Here is a 14038-nt window from a genome sequence, read left to right as displayed (position 1 = left end):
CATAGAAATATAGAATGGTTTGTCCAAAATATCATTGCAAGAAGGTGACATAGCTGAGTTTGAGGTCAGGTGTTTAGATTCCAAAGCCCTAGCAGGTGATTAACCTAAATGGTAATTGATTGAATTAAAAGCTTTTAGAAGTAAATTTAATTATTTTTCTTTTTATTGCAACCTAAATTGGTTGTTGCATGAGGGCATGGGGAGGACACTTTCGGAATTCAAATCATTCTCTTACATGTTAATCATTCAATCTGTAAGTATGTTAGGGGTGAAAAGTACATATCACCCCTGGGTCACTCCTGTTGAGAGATAAAAAGATAAACATAAGACTCGGTATTAGAAGAATTAATATGCACCCTATTGACTACATGTACATGATCCCAATGGCTTATTGGTAGTCATTTCTCATTTTGCTAACGTAAAATATTGAATTTCACAACATGGAGGCTAGAGTATAGTAACATGACCCTTGCTAGTGACTAAGTGAGCCTTGATATCTACCCAATCTCAGTTCAGGTTGGCAACTAATCACTACTCATCATTGCGTATTCAGTAACTTTCAAAAATAGTTGGAAGGTGTTACTTAAATGTTTCAGTTATGCATTTTCTAATTTATAGGAAGCATTTTATGTATAATTCTACTGTATATTTAGTGAAGTTTGAAGGCCCTGGAAACACATTCCTTGGGAATGTAAATATTCTAATACAGAGTGTTTGCTCTTGCCCTCATGCTGGTTATGATATAGTTGGAAGGGTTAAGTTTAACCTTTTATTCATGCATTCATCAATCAAGTTTTGGGGGATATAATATATAACAGCATTGTCTAGAAAAAACTAATATAAGTAAATAATTAAAGATGACATAGAATTTAAATACTGTAGTAGGTTTTTGGGGAGCTTAGCAGTAAAGGGACAACTAATATGGAAGATGTATCAGATGAACTATGTGTGGAAGTTCTCTATAGAATCCCCACTACTTTAGCTCTGAAGTATTCCTCTCCATATCTGTGATCAATTTTTCAGCTATTCAAGTACATACTTCCATAATTACTCAAGACAGTTCTCTATTCTAAACCTCTTCTTCAAGATTTCCTTGGCAAAGTGAAAATTGATTTTATTCAATATTTAAGGTTGTTTTTATTTTATTGACTGATATTAAAGAAAAGATTCAGAGCTGACTTTTTCTTTCAGAATTTTCATGAGAAGCCAGAAATTAACAAATTTCTTTAAAAATCATAGAAATGGAAGAGAGATAATTGCTAAGGTTTTCAGAACTTTATATTTTTGTGTAAAATGTGTCAAAAACTTGTTTAAGTTCCAAAGGTATTGAGTACTGGTGTTGTTGAATCATTTAATCTTTAATTCAAGTGAAATCAAACTTCTGCCCTCAGACTCTTAATTATAAATGGCACCTCAACCCTGGGAAGACCCCTGGCCCTTTGCTTTTTGGTTGGTATGCAATTAAGAATATTGCATTCTACAAGCTATGTGCTAATGCTCTCAAGCAATAAGTAGAGATCCTTACTCCTGGTTACATGTGATTACCTTTATAGATACGTTTATAGATAGAGTATAAACGTTCATTACTCGTTTGGACTAATGGGGATCTTTAAAAATTTTACCAAATTAAAAATTTCATTGGATGAAGCTTCCATTCACACTGTTTAGTTTCCTAGTCTTCAGCGGAAATGGCAGCACTAAATCAAACAACTCCAGAACAGAAATAAATGCTCAATAAATCACTTAAATGCCAACTTACCAGATCAGTGTTTCTGTTGAATTCCTTGGGATTGAGAATTCCCAACTTATGAAATATCACTAGCCAGCTTTTATTTTGTTCCTAAAATAACTGTCATGTCTTTCAATACAAATGAATTGTAAAGAAATACTTCGATTCTGGTGTACGATATGTAGATGACTTTGTAAGGACTAACAGGCTTGTAAGGAGAAAAACAATGGTGTTTTCATTTATATGCTTAGTGCTTGTCCTTGTAAGTTTCTAACGAGTAGGCTGAACAATTTTTGAGTGCGTGTCACTTGTAGGTATTCTCTCAAAATGTGTCATTTGGTGGATTAAGCATCAAATCCATCTCTAGCTTCTTTAGTGCAATGTGGGTATTGTATTCCTTTTTGCCATACAAACCATGTACCTCATGTCCTTAAACATGCCCTAGCTATGTGAAATATTTTATAGTGCCTAGGTTACAGTTCTTGTATGCAAATTCATTTATCTGTTTGAAGTTGTTTCACAAGTTATTTTTTTTTCCCCTCCCAGGGATAAAGGTGGTAGATTGTAAAATAGCTCAGTGTTCGAATCCATTTATGTTCTTAAAGATGATCATTGCGTTATTCACATCAGAAAAAGCTTCATGGTCACCTCATGGGATGTTTTTTTTCAGGAAATCCTCTTTTTTAATGTTTTGGCTGACATAATTTATCTATTTTGATTATTTAACCTGAAAATATTGAAAAGTCACTCAAAGTCTCAAAGTCCTACTACTTATTTTGGAATTATGTAAAATAAGAAGTAAATGATCCTCTCTGCATCAATCACCATCCTCAAAATAATTACTAACATTTTGATGCATGTTTCTTGAGCTTTTTCTAAATTAACATTACATAAATAAATACATTATTCATATTTATAATACAACATATTTATATGCAATTTAACTTTATATGTGGCCATCTGTATTGAGTGTGTATATATACACATATACACCATAAAATGAAACTGTGGTATATATGTTTGCAATTTATTTGTTTCTGCTTAAGAGTATATAATGAACATCTTTACAGTTCAATACACACACATTTATCTTCTTTTTAATGATTGCATAGAGTTCCCTTGTATTTGTATACTGCATATAAAATGTATACACATTTTAAGAAAAGAAAAAAAACTGTATTAAAATTGAAATACTAAATATATACCAATAACAAAAGATGAAGTCACGTATATACATTTTTTGGCACTTCCAGTATTATTCCATAAACTCTCTCTTGACATATTCTTATTTCTGTTTTTCTTTTCCTTGTTCTGTCACTGTTGCAACAAATATATATTTTTAAGCACTGATGCTATTATGTGTAGGATATATTCTTAGACGTGAATTGCTTGATTTAAGGATATATGTATGTTAATTTTAATAAATATTGCTATTTGGTGTTTGTGAATCTTTTTATAAAGGAGATATTATACTATACTATTTCTGATTGTTCTTACAATTCAGATAGGAAAGCATTTCTTTGAAAACTATTACTTAACCAAATTGGTTAAGAGGGTGTTACTATATAGGTAATCACATATATGATTTATGCCTGAAGTGTATATATCTACATACATATTTGTGTATTCATGCAAAAATTTTGATTATGTCTACCCTAAATCAAATTTAGTCAGTAACAAAGAGATGGATTTTGAAATTGGACAGTCACAATCTTTAAGTGATGTAGCAACTGAGTGTTCTAGTTGAGTAGCCATAAAATCTGTGGACATGAAGAAATCTAGCAGTAGTTCAATGTTAGCAGGACTTCAATCCACTAATCAGTCGCTATTTCATTTTTTATAACCATCTCTGTAAATGAGCTCAACAACTGATAACATTGTGCTTATATTTGCTGGTTCACAGTGAATAAAAAATATCCTACCTATGAATTTAAATCACAAAGTGCTTCTCCCTTGATCTTTTTTTTTCCATTTGAGGCAAGCTCTCTGTAGCCCAGATCATCCAAATCCACGGCTCAGTCTTTCACATACAGTCACATTCTATGACTTTATGGAATACCATGGAAACTGGTTATATTCAATCAAAGGAAAAAAAGAAAAGAAAACATGACTCTTTATAACACTTGGTGTGGTGCCAAGGGACGTTTCCTAGCTAAAATTATGGAGACTGTTAATAGAAAAGTCTGTCGAGGTTCACATCCTCCCTTATCTTAAGCATTTTCTTATCCCAGAAGAGAAATAATGCAGAATGTAATAATATGTTTCAAGGCCAAATAGCAGAAATCCAACCAGAATTTATTTTTATATTATATAATAGAGCAATAGCCTATGGTTTAAAAGAAAATAGTCTAGAAGGGAGATGGCAGAATGTTATTTAGCTAAAAGATTTTTCATATTTCCCTTTCTTGGTATTGGTGATTACTCGTGATGTTAGATAATTCTGCTGCTCTCTTTTTTATTTTTATAGTTCTGTGTGTGTTTACATATGCACATAAAAATGCAAATGCATGTATATATATTATATATATTATATAGATTCATATACTATATTGGTATTTTATTCTTCTTTCACAAATAAGAAATACATTTATTAATACTTTGTGAGAAATACTGATAGAATAATAGTTAGATGAAAGAGAAGGCCAAAAAAAAAAAAAAAAAAAAAAAAACAGAAGAGAAAGAAAAGAGGCAATCTAAGCCCGGGAAGGGATTTATGTATATTTATCACTAGATACTGAAAAAGCAATTATATGTTTATAGGCACAGATTTTCACAGTCTCTTAATAACAGATAAGTTTCATTTGCATTTCACTTCATTTTCTATAGTTCTTCACTAACCTATTTATTAATAGGAGTTTCATCCCAGAGCATTTTGTTGATATCCTAAGTGTACATGTAATGTGTCACTGTGATGACTTTGCCAGAATTCCACCAGAGTGAGATTTCTTTGTTTTTCAGAATCTGCCCTTGAAGAAGATTCCGTGCAAAGCCAGTGCACCCTCAGGCTCCTTTTTCGCCCGAGACAATACAGCGAATTTCTTATCCTGGTGCCGAGATTTAGGGGTAGATGAAACATGTCTATTTGAATCGGAAGGTTTGGGTATGTATTTCCTTCAGAATTTTAACTGATAAAATATCAAAATTATTGCCTTTGTCAGTGTAACTATCAAAACTAACTTTTTTGTGTGATGTCATTTCACAGGTTGTTAACTTTTAAAAATTTTGTAGTTTTTTTATAAACTTTCAGATTTGTTGTACATGAATCTTCGAAGGTCAAAAATGCATGCCCTTTTATTATGGATTTCCTTGTGTGTAAAAGAATAGGAACATAAATAACACAATTCTTTCCAAGCTACAATTAAATACAGACATTGCAAAATTGGGGGATATTCGGAAAACGTAGGGTTAAATTTTACCACCAGGCTCTAACCTGAAGTAAAAAGGTAGTAGCTATACACATTCCAGCCATGAGAGCACTGCTGTCTTTTCACTTCTACAGAAATATAAAAATATTGTTTCCTATAAGTTCTATCTTTGTTGAAACTAAAGTTTTAAAATTTATTTATTTTTTTGGTGACTTACAAATCAATCAAGCAAGAAGATTGAGATAATTAAAGATGATGACATATAAGACAGATATATTAGTGCTTTAGGCCTACTCATGTAATTGTGAGGATTTTTTTTGTCTTGTCTTGTTTTATGATTGAATTTTGGCAAATCCACTTACAGACCATAGTGTGATCTTTTGCATTTCCTTGGGAGAAAACATACATTGTTCAGTATTTCAACATCACTCGATACCCTGCCATTAAATGTTTAAACCTCCTACATAAGCTCCACTCCAGTACCGCTCTAATATAGAGAATATTCAAATAAAAGTTCCATTCTAATGAAATAGAATGGAGTGAAGAAAAGAGACATCTGGGATGGAAAAAAAAAACAAAAACAAAAACAAAAAAAACTTTGGTTCTTTTTCCCGAGGCTTTAAAAAAATCAATTCACAAAACCACATAATACCAAATATTAACGTCAAAGTAAGCTGAGCATCTCAGAGAGAACAGGTATACAAATTGCCTTCCAGTCAGAATGCCTTTTGCCCCTGGGCCTCACAAAACAATATTCCCCTGTTGAACCTACGAAATTGATGGTAACAGCTAAAATCTTACTTATTTTGTTGTGCTTAAGGAAATTTGTATTTGTACTGAGAGGAATAGATGTGATATGGAAAAGATTGTCATCAAGTTTCTGAGAATTATCTTAGCAGAGATGAGAAATACAGGAGTTTAGACTAGAGAACATTTTATACTTGAAAGAAAAAATAAACCAGAATAGTTGTACAGTAGCATATTATGTTGAATAGTATACCCCTTGAATATTCATTATGTAAATGGACTTGGAGTGTTCTTGTCATTTCTTCACATTAAAGTAAAACAAATTTGGTGGAAGATGTGTGTGTGTATATATATACCTCCTTTTCGGTCCAGTGTTAATTTTATAAATAGATTTTTCACTTTCAGCTTAATCAGAAACTCTGTGAATGGAAGATTATAAGAAGGAAGTGTGGAAGAATTATTTGAGAAAACATACTCTTGAAAGATCTAATATTCATATATATGTAATCAAATATATATAAAAGATCATATATAAGATCTAATATTCATATATATATATATTCATATATATATATATATATATATATATATATAATCAAATCTTAGTCACAAGGAGTATACTCTTCATGAGTGGACAAATAACATCATAATTTAAAGTTTTGGAGGACCCCTGCATTACCAAATAACTTCCACCTGGGAAAACTGTTTTATAGTTTATTAATTTGTTCATTGTTCATATTTTCATTAAAGAAGCATTTCTCAGTGATTACTATAGGCTGAGTGGATTACTAGCTATTAATGTAAATATGATCTTGTCTCGATTTTCTCACGGTCCATGAGTTCTTTTGTTACTTGAACTTATAAAGCTCTCAATTGGTATGATTAAAAAAAACAAAAACAAAAACAAAAAAACACTCTTCTTGGCATCCAAGAAGAGTCAATCTAATAATAATTTTCTCTGGAGTAAATATCATCATTGCCCATGGCCCTAATGAGAATTGAATGCACATTATTTACCTTGATAGCTTTTAAAAACCCCATTCAGATAATAAGTAATTCATTTTATCTTGAAACAACACACCTACAGCGACTTATATAATACTGGTTCTGGGATATAAATACATACTCTGTAGCATATAAAATTATGTCAAGAAGAATTTTGAGATAGTCTGCTTCTTCACCCTGTTTGAAAAAGCTCACTTTCTAAAGAAGTCCATGATAATTTATATATGATAATTATTGGTTGTTTTGTTAATATATCATTGATTTTGATTATCTTCTATATTATCACTTAGCTTATACCTTGCAATTAAAATGCATTTACATATCTATGAAACTTTAATAAGACCAAGTTTTCAAGGCTACAAAAATTTTAAAATAAGTTTCAATTTTATAAGTACCAGACCTAAGCAAATAGTTAGACTTTCTAGTTTGCTGCTTAAGGAAAAGATAAATTTGAAATTTCTGCTGCTCAGAATAGGACATGAAGTGATGGATAACAGGCCCTGGGGAGATGGAAGAAGGGAGTCAATATTATAGCATTGACTTTAGGATTAGTCAGAGAAAGGAAACAGCTGTGCCCATAGATGTTAATGATAATCAAGAGGAAGGACAATGAGAAATTCCATTTCCCCAAGTGGGACTCTTTCTCCTAGGATTTTTCTGATTATTCACTGTGGGTGAGGAAGTGATTGAGCCGCTGCTGATGGCCTTGGATTCTGTACTTGCAGAATTGACTTTCTTGCAACAATAACACTGTGTACTCTGCTTGATGTCTTTTCACACTTCACTTTTGAAAGGGAATTTAGGACAAGGTTTTTTTTCTTTTATTCCTACCTCAAGATTTCATTTCAGTAGCACACAAGATGAAGAGCACCCTTTGTGTCCTACTGTTTTGAATAGCAAATAAAATGAAAAGATGCCCCGATGAAGGGGAAAAATCTGTTTGAATGAATGATAAGGTAGATCACTATACTGAGTGTGTATCAAGAGGCTTCTGTCTTTTACTGTTCAAAGGTCTTTGCCTGCATAAAGCATTCTTATCTTTGTGGCAACTGATATGCTAGTCTCTGTTGAAGTGCTTTTTGTACAATTATTTGTGAGAGGATCTTGATTCTCAACTCACTCAATCTGTTCTCTTTCCACAACAGCTAATGAGAAGAAGTCTCAATGGGTGGGGAAGGTATGCCAGGGATGAACTGGAGAGTATGAACAGCAGCTTATTCCATACGCTTCTCTCATGCTTCTTGTCATTTTGATTCTTGGCAGATAACTTTCTATGACACAGAATGCAATCAGATATAGAGTATAATCTGCGATTTATCTTTTATGGCATTCTTTATCATTTTTCCTCTGTGAAATATCAGTTCTTCGATCATAAATTCACTAATATCCCAAATAGTGTTCCCAAAATGAGCCGATAGAAAAAGGGACAAGGGTCGCAAATAACCTATTCATAAAAGACTTATAAAAATCCAACAAAGATATAAAAATGTTGGACATATTAGTAATAAGGTAAATGCAATTAAAACTATGAAAAATTAGCAAAGATTAAGAAAATTGTCTATTTAGTGTGGAGTATGTAGGAAAATGGGATCTTCTGTATAGTGCTAAAGAAAATTCGAAATTGTTATGTCTTCTATGGAGGGCAATTTGACACTACATATCAGAGACCTCAAAAGTATTCATAACCTGTTACTAAGTTGTTCTACTTCTAAAAGTTTATCCAAGGTTTATCCAAATAAGTAGAGATAGGCACCAGAATATCCACTGAAACATCTTTTATAATAGTAAAAAAAAAAGGGAAGGGAGCTGACTCTATGACATTTAATGATAGCTTAAACAAACTATAGTAATCCACAGATACCATGCAAAAATAATATTGAGACTTTAAGGATATGGGAAACTTATGATGTACAATGAAACATGATGTCACACATTTATACCTAGTAAATAACAATAAAATACATTTGGAATTTGAAGAAAAGATAAACAGTAGTTGGGTTATAAATGATATCATTTTCTTCTTCAATTACCTATCAACAGACTTTAGACAGTAAAACAGGTATGGCATGTAATCTGAGACATGAACAATTAATTTTATGTTAAGATACAATTTGAACCAGTTTGCATAGAGAAGTATTTATGGACACAAAAATGTATACATCAGTGTATTATAAGGTTTATTTTGCATTGTTGAGGTTAAACTGACATTTCAAGTGATTATAAAATTGTATACTGCTGCAAGAACAGATGGTAGAGATCTTTGTGTGCTCTGTGGAGCATACTTTAAGCGTCTACATGTACTGCTCACCTGCAACCCCCGGTTGTTCAAACTATGCTGACATAGAAGTCAGTGACTGGAGGAGATTTTCATGTCTTTGATTTATTAATAATTGGTTTCATTAGATTCCTTAACATATTTAGGATTTCATTTTAAGTTAAAAAAAGATGAACATGAATATTTTCTTGAATTTACAAGTGTGTAGTTTATCAGTCTCAACATAAAATATTCCCCCAATAATTATTTTAAAAGAAATGAACTTCAGCGGGGTGTAAATGTCTATTACATTGTTTTGTTCACCTGAAGCTAATATAAAAAAAGATAAAAAGAGATGAAATTTACTTTTAATTGTGCAATAAATAAATAAAAATGTTTAGAAGGCTCTAGGTATGAAAGCGTTTTCTGTTTTCAGTTTGATAGAGGTGTAAATGTTATTAGACTGTATTATCAATATTTTTCCTAACAGTAAAATGTAATAATTTTTCAATGGTTAAATACTTTATGTACCTTTTCTAAAATAATGCTGAATATTTTGATATGGCTCATTTCTAATATTTAAATTAAGGCCAGAAATACGTGATTTAATTGCAGTCTTTTAGTTATTAGTCCTAAAATTGGTGCTCTTATATGAATTGTTTCTAAGATATTTTAAGTAAGAAACTACTTAAATTAGTGATACTCTTGTGTGGAGGATTTATTTTTTGTGATTTACTTTTTAGTACAATAATTAGAAATTGTTAAATTAGTTTAATTTTTCTCTCAGAGACTTATTTATTTTACTTTATTTGTGTGTATTCTGGTGAGCTGGGAGATGGGGGCGGGAGAAGTGGGGGAAATTCTTTAAAAATGCACAATTTTTTTTGCTTGCTGTACTTGTGTCAATATCATTATGTTATTGGATGATTATAGGATTTGGAGGCCAGTGACTATTCTTCATCTATTTCTCTGAGAAAGAATCTACTCAGCAAGAAGAGGGTTTGCTCTTTGCTGTGCTAGCATGCAAATGTGTGTGATGTGCTTTTTATTTTCTGTGTTTGTGTTTGCTGTGTGATACTGTCTTTTGATGCATGACTCTGATGCACAGTTTTACAAAGTCCTTTGTTCTACTGAACATTGGTTAAGCACGGAATTACCTGCAGTATTGGTGTGATGTTGATAAAAAAAAAACAGTAAAAAGGATTGTGTATGGATTTTTAGACACTTCTCTTTTATACTTTAAAGTTACCTGTTGCATCAGAAAAAAAATCTATGCCTGCTGCCCAGTGAGTGATGACTCCTCTTTAATTGTCTATATTGAGGACTGTAAGAGTATGTCTGTAGGGAAAAAAAAAGCTATATTTTATCAGTATTAATGTAATATAACAATTTCAGAACACCCGTTCAGCTCTGGGTTATTTATATTCACTTTATTTCTTTCCTAGGAACGGTTTATTTTAGCCTTTTAGTTTTTTATACCTGTTTTTATAAAGTACGTGATTTACTAGCAGCTCAATTTACTTTTTACTTTTGAACTAGAAACTCTTTCCAAATTCAACCATTTGCCATATGCTTGAAAAACAGAAGCGAGAACAGTATGGAATCTGATTGAGGAAACTAAATATCTCCTTGAAATGGTAGACGTTTTAGAACTTCATGGAGTTAGGGTCCAATCAGGAAAGTGGAGAGCTTTTAACTTTTCTAGGATAAAATGTTCTCTGCATAATCTTCCATAATAATAGCTATATGCTCAATACTGATAGCTAAGCAGTGTACATGTGCTGCCGTTTCTACTGTACCCAAAATTATCATTTTATAAATGAGAATGCTGGGACCTAGAGAATTAAATAACTTGCCAATGTTGCACAACTTTTTAATGGCCCAGTGAGGATTTTAATTCAGTGCCATTTTCCTCCAAAGATCATGCCCCTGTTTTACAGAAAGTTATGCTTCTAGTTGATTTTAGACATTCATATGATTATTTCAATTAAAAGGAAAAATAAAACATAAACCAAATTAGAAAAGACTCTTGCCTCTTCTTGCTATTCTGAATGATAGTGACTTAATCCATTAATTTAGCGTAAAGTCTGGATGCTGGAGGAATAACAAGGCACTACTTGTTCCAGGATAGTCTTGACTTAGTGGCAAAGACAACTGACTACATTTTATTTTATACATCTTCCCTTACTGACGAGATTATGAATTCTCTGTTTACATGATGTATGTGGATGTCGTAGGCTATTTTTAATGTGAATAGTGATCCTGAGAAATTTGGAGACACACAGTATTCATGAGCTTGCATGATTCTTTCTTGTTTGCCTTTTCTGCTCCTCAACCTCCCTCAGGCCAGTTTGAAGGCACCTCAATGGCTATGCTATGCCTAATTGCTTCCAATCTTTAAACTCAAAGATTTGCGCATTGTCTTACTGGGAGTCACATGATGGAGAGAGCAGTTTGTGACAATCACTTCACTTTCTAGGCAGGCATCCTTTGTGCCTTGTAGGTCCTGGCTGGAGAGAAGTGCCCTTAATACGCAGGCAAGGCCCATTCAATGCATGGATGATTCTCCCTCCATTTATCATCATCACTGACATCTTAAGCATTTATAGAGCATATTTCATATATCAAAGCACATTTGAAGAGTTTTAATAAAATAGATGTAGGAATTATAACTGATGTTTATTGAAATTATAGCATTGATTAATACAAGGTTTGTTTAACTTCAGTGTGCATGCTTATCACTGGAGAGCTTGTTTAAATGTAGATTCTGATCAGCAAGTCTAGGGTGGGACCCAATAATTTGCATTCCTGTCAAGCTCCCAGCTGATGTCAAAGCTGCTGACCTGTGGACCACACTTAAGGAGCAAGGGAGTAACATTTATTGAGTGTTTACCATGTACCAAGTGCTCGTAGCCATAAAATTATGTCATAAGGAAGAGGAAGTAGAAGGCAAAACACCTATATGACCGATGAGAAAATTATGCAGCCTGCACTAGAACCCAATCCTTTGGACTTCTGGTTTAGGGTATCTTTTATGATACCACTCTCCCTGAGTATTAGAACCTGTTCTCTACTCTGGAAAGGTGAGCAGCCATTAATTTATGATATTTTCACAACTAATGCACAGCCAAAAATACATTTTTTCATGTTTTTTTTTCTAAATATAAATCTAAAAATCAGATTCCCTCAAAACCAGTATGAACGGTCAGCCTCTAATGTATAGAAACTAAATGGACAGGACAATTTTTAATGCTTTCATTTCATTGCTCATCTGTTAAAATGTAATATATTTAACTAAACTATACATTCATGGTCTGATGCATTTTATCCTTGCAGATTCTGTGACATTGAAACGCTACCCCTTGCTTTAGTGGAAGGCCTCATTTTCTATTCCTGGAGCTCGCAGCATTCTCTTTGACATTTGATGCCCATGAGATTTTTATAGAATCTAGGTTATAAGATTGAGCCTCTTGCCACATATTTTGAATAGGGAATCTCTGTTACTTTTCCCAGAGGTGTTCTGCATTATACTTTTCTTTGAAATGGTTTTGATTATTTAAAAAGAAACCTCCAGTGATAAAACCTTTTGCAAAATAATGAGCATTGACTACAGAGCTCTTTATTTGTTTTAAAGCGAATTTGTTCAGAGGAAAGAAAGCAGTAGTGATCCCCTCTTCCACCCCTAACTCAAAACAAAAGACTATATTGATGTTACATTAATAAAAAAGAATGTTTCCTACTGTAAACGTCAGTAAAAGTAGAAGTTTCTTTGTATTTTTGAAAAGAGGAATCAGTAAATGTGATTAAAATGAGTAGTACATATGACTCAATACAAAGGCTTTAGTCCAAATGCAATGTATTACTCAAAGTAGCCTTTCTGATCATCCTGACAAAGATATGCATTCAGTTATTTGATCTTTTAAATTGTACAACTCTTTAATCAGCTTAGGTAATTTATTGAAAATGGACTCAGCTAAATTATTTTCCCAGAGACAGAGGAAAATTAATAGTAAGATGGTTAATACTTCACAAAATGACATGTCCTAATGTAATCGTTACTTAAGCTTTATACTTAGTACAAAATCATAATAGCTGTGGGATATTTGTTTTATATCTGTCTATATATGCTGGCCAAATTGACTCATTTAACCTGAAATTTTATTAAATTTAGAATTAACTGCCTCTGATATACTATAAATGATAAAATGTTCAAAATACACTCATTATAATAGGACCACTCTAAATATACAAATTTACCAATAGTAATGCTATTTTTTTTTTATTCTGAGGTTTCTTCCATCACTTAGTCTGTGACTAGGACATGATAGAGACACACACAAAAGAATGCTTATAGAAAAAAAAGTGAATTAACTTTGACTAAGCCAAATGAAGATAATCCTCAACCAAATAATTTATAACAATAAAGATAATAAAGAAAACTAACCTTGGGCAAATCTTTCCTATGTGCTAAGCACTGTGCCACGAAAAACAAATATTGTTTTGATTAATCTTCACAAAAATATTGTGTGGTACACACTATTCTTTTCCTTCAGAAAACTTAGACTTTATAGAATAAACTCCCCAAATAACACAACTAGTAAATGTTAGAGCTTACACTTTACCCAGATATTTGTGGCTTGAAGAACAGCTACTATACTCTTTCCATCTATTAACTTTAGTTCAGAACTTGCCTTGGTGCAAAAACTAGTCACCTCTTAGGTATAGTGTAGATACTGCTTATAAACTCTTTAATTTCATAGCAATCAGGTAAGAGTGTTTATTTTTACAATTTAAACATTAGCACAATGACAATTCTTGCCTTTTCTAAAAACGTTAGGTAAGATTTTACTCTTTACTCAGTTTATTCATTGTCACAATCAGTATCATCCACATATCATTTTTATCATCCTCGATATTATGAGATTTCATACTTACTAT

At 32.2% G+C, this 14038-nt stretch overlaps 1 protein-coding gene across 3 annotated transcripts in view; it reads left to right on the top strand.

The window, feature by feature from the left end:
* GAS2 (growth arrest specific 2) overlaps positions 1–14038 on the top strand; it is a 259404-nt gene that overhangs the window by 171939 nt on the left and 73427 nt on the right. For all 3 annotated transcript variants that reach the window (XM_081062994.1, XM_081062995.1, XM_081062993.1), the window contains one exon: positions 4688–4829. In XM_081062994.1, coding sequence (XP_080919120.1) covers positions 4688–4829 — 142 coding nt within the window. The remainder of the gene's footprint in view (positions 1–4687; positions 4830–14038) is intronic.

Source organism: Rhinolophus hipposideros (genome assembly GCF_964194185.1).
Source record: "Rhinolophus hipposideros genome assembly, chromosome: 10".
NCBI classification, from domain to species: domain Eukaryota; kingdom Metazoa; phylum Chordata; class Mammalia; order Chiroptera; family Rhinolophidae; genus Rhinolophus; species Rhinolophus hipposideros.
This window is presented reverse-complemented; position numbering and strand designations above follow the sequence as displayed.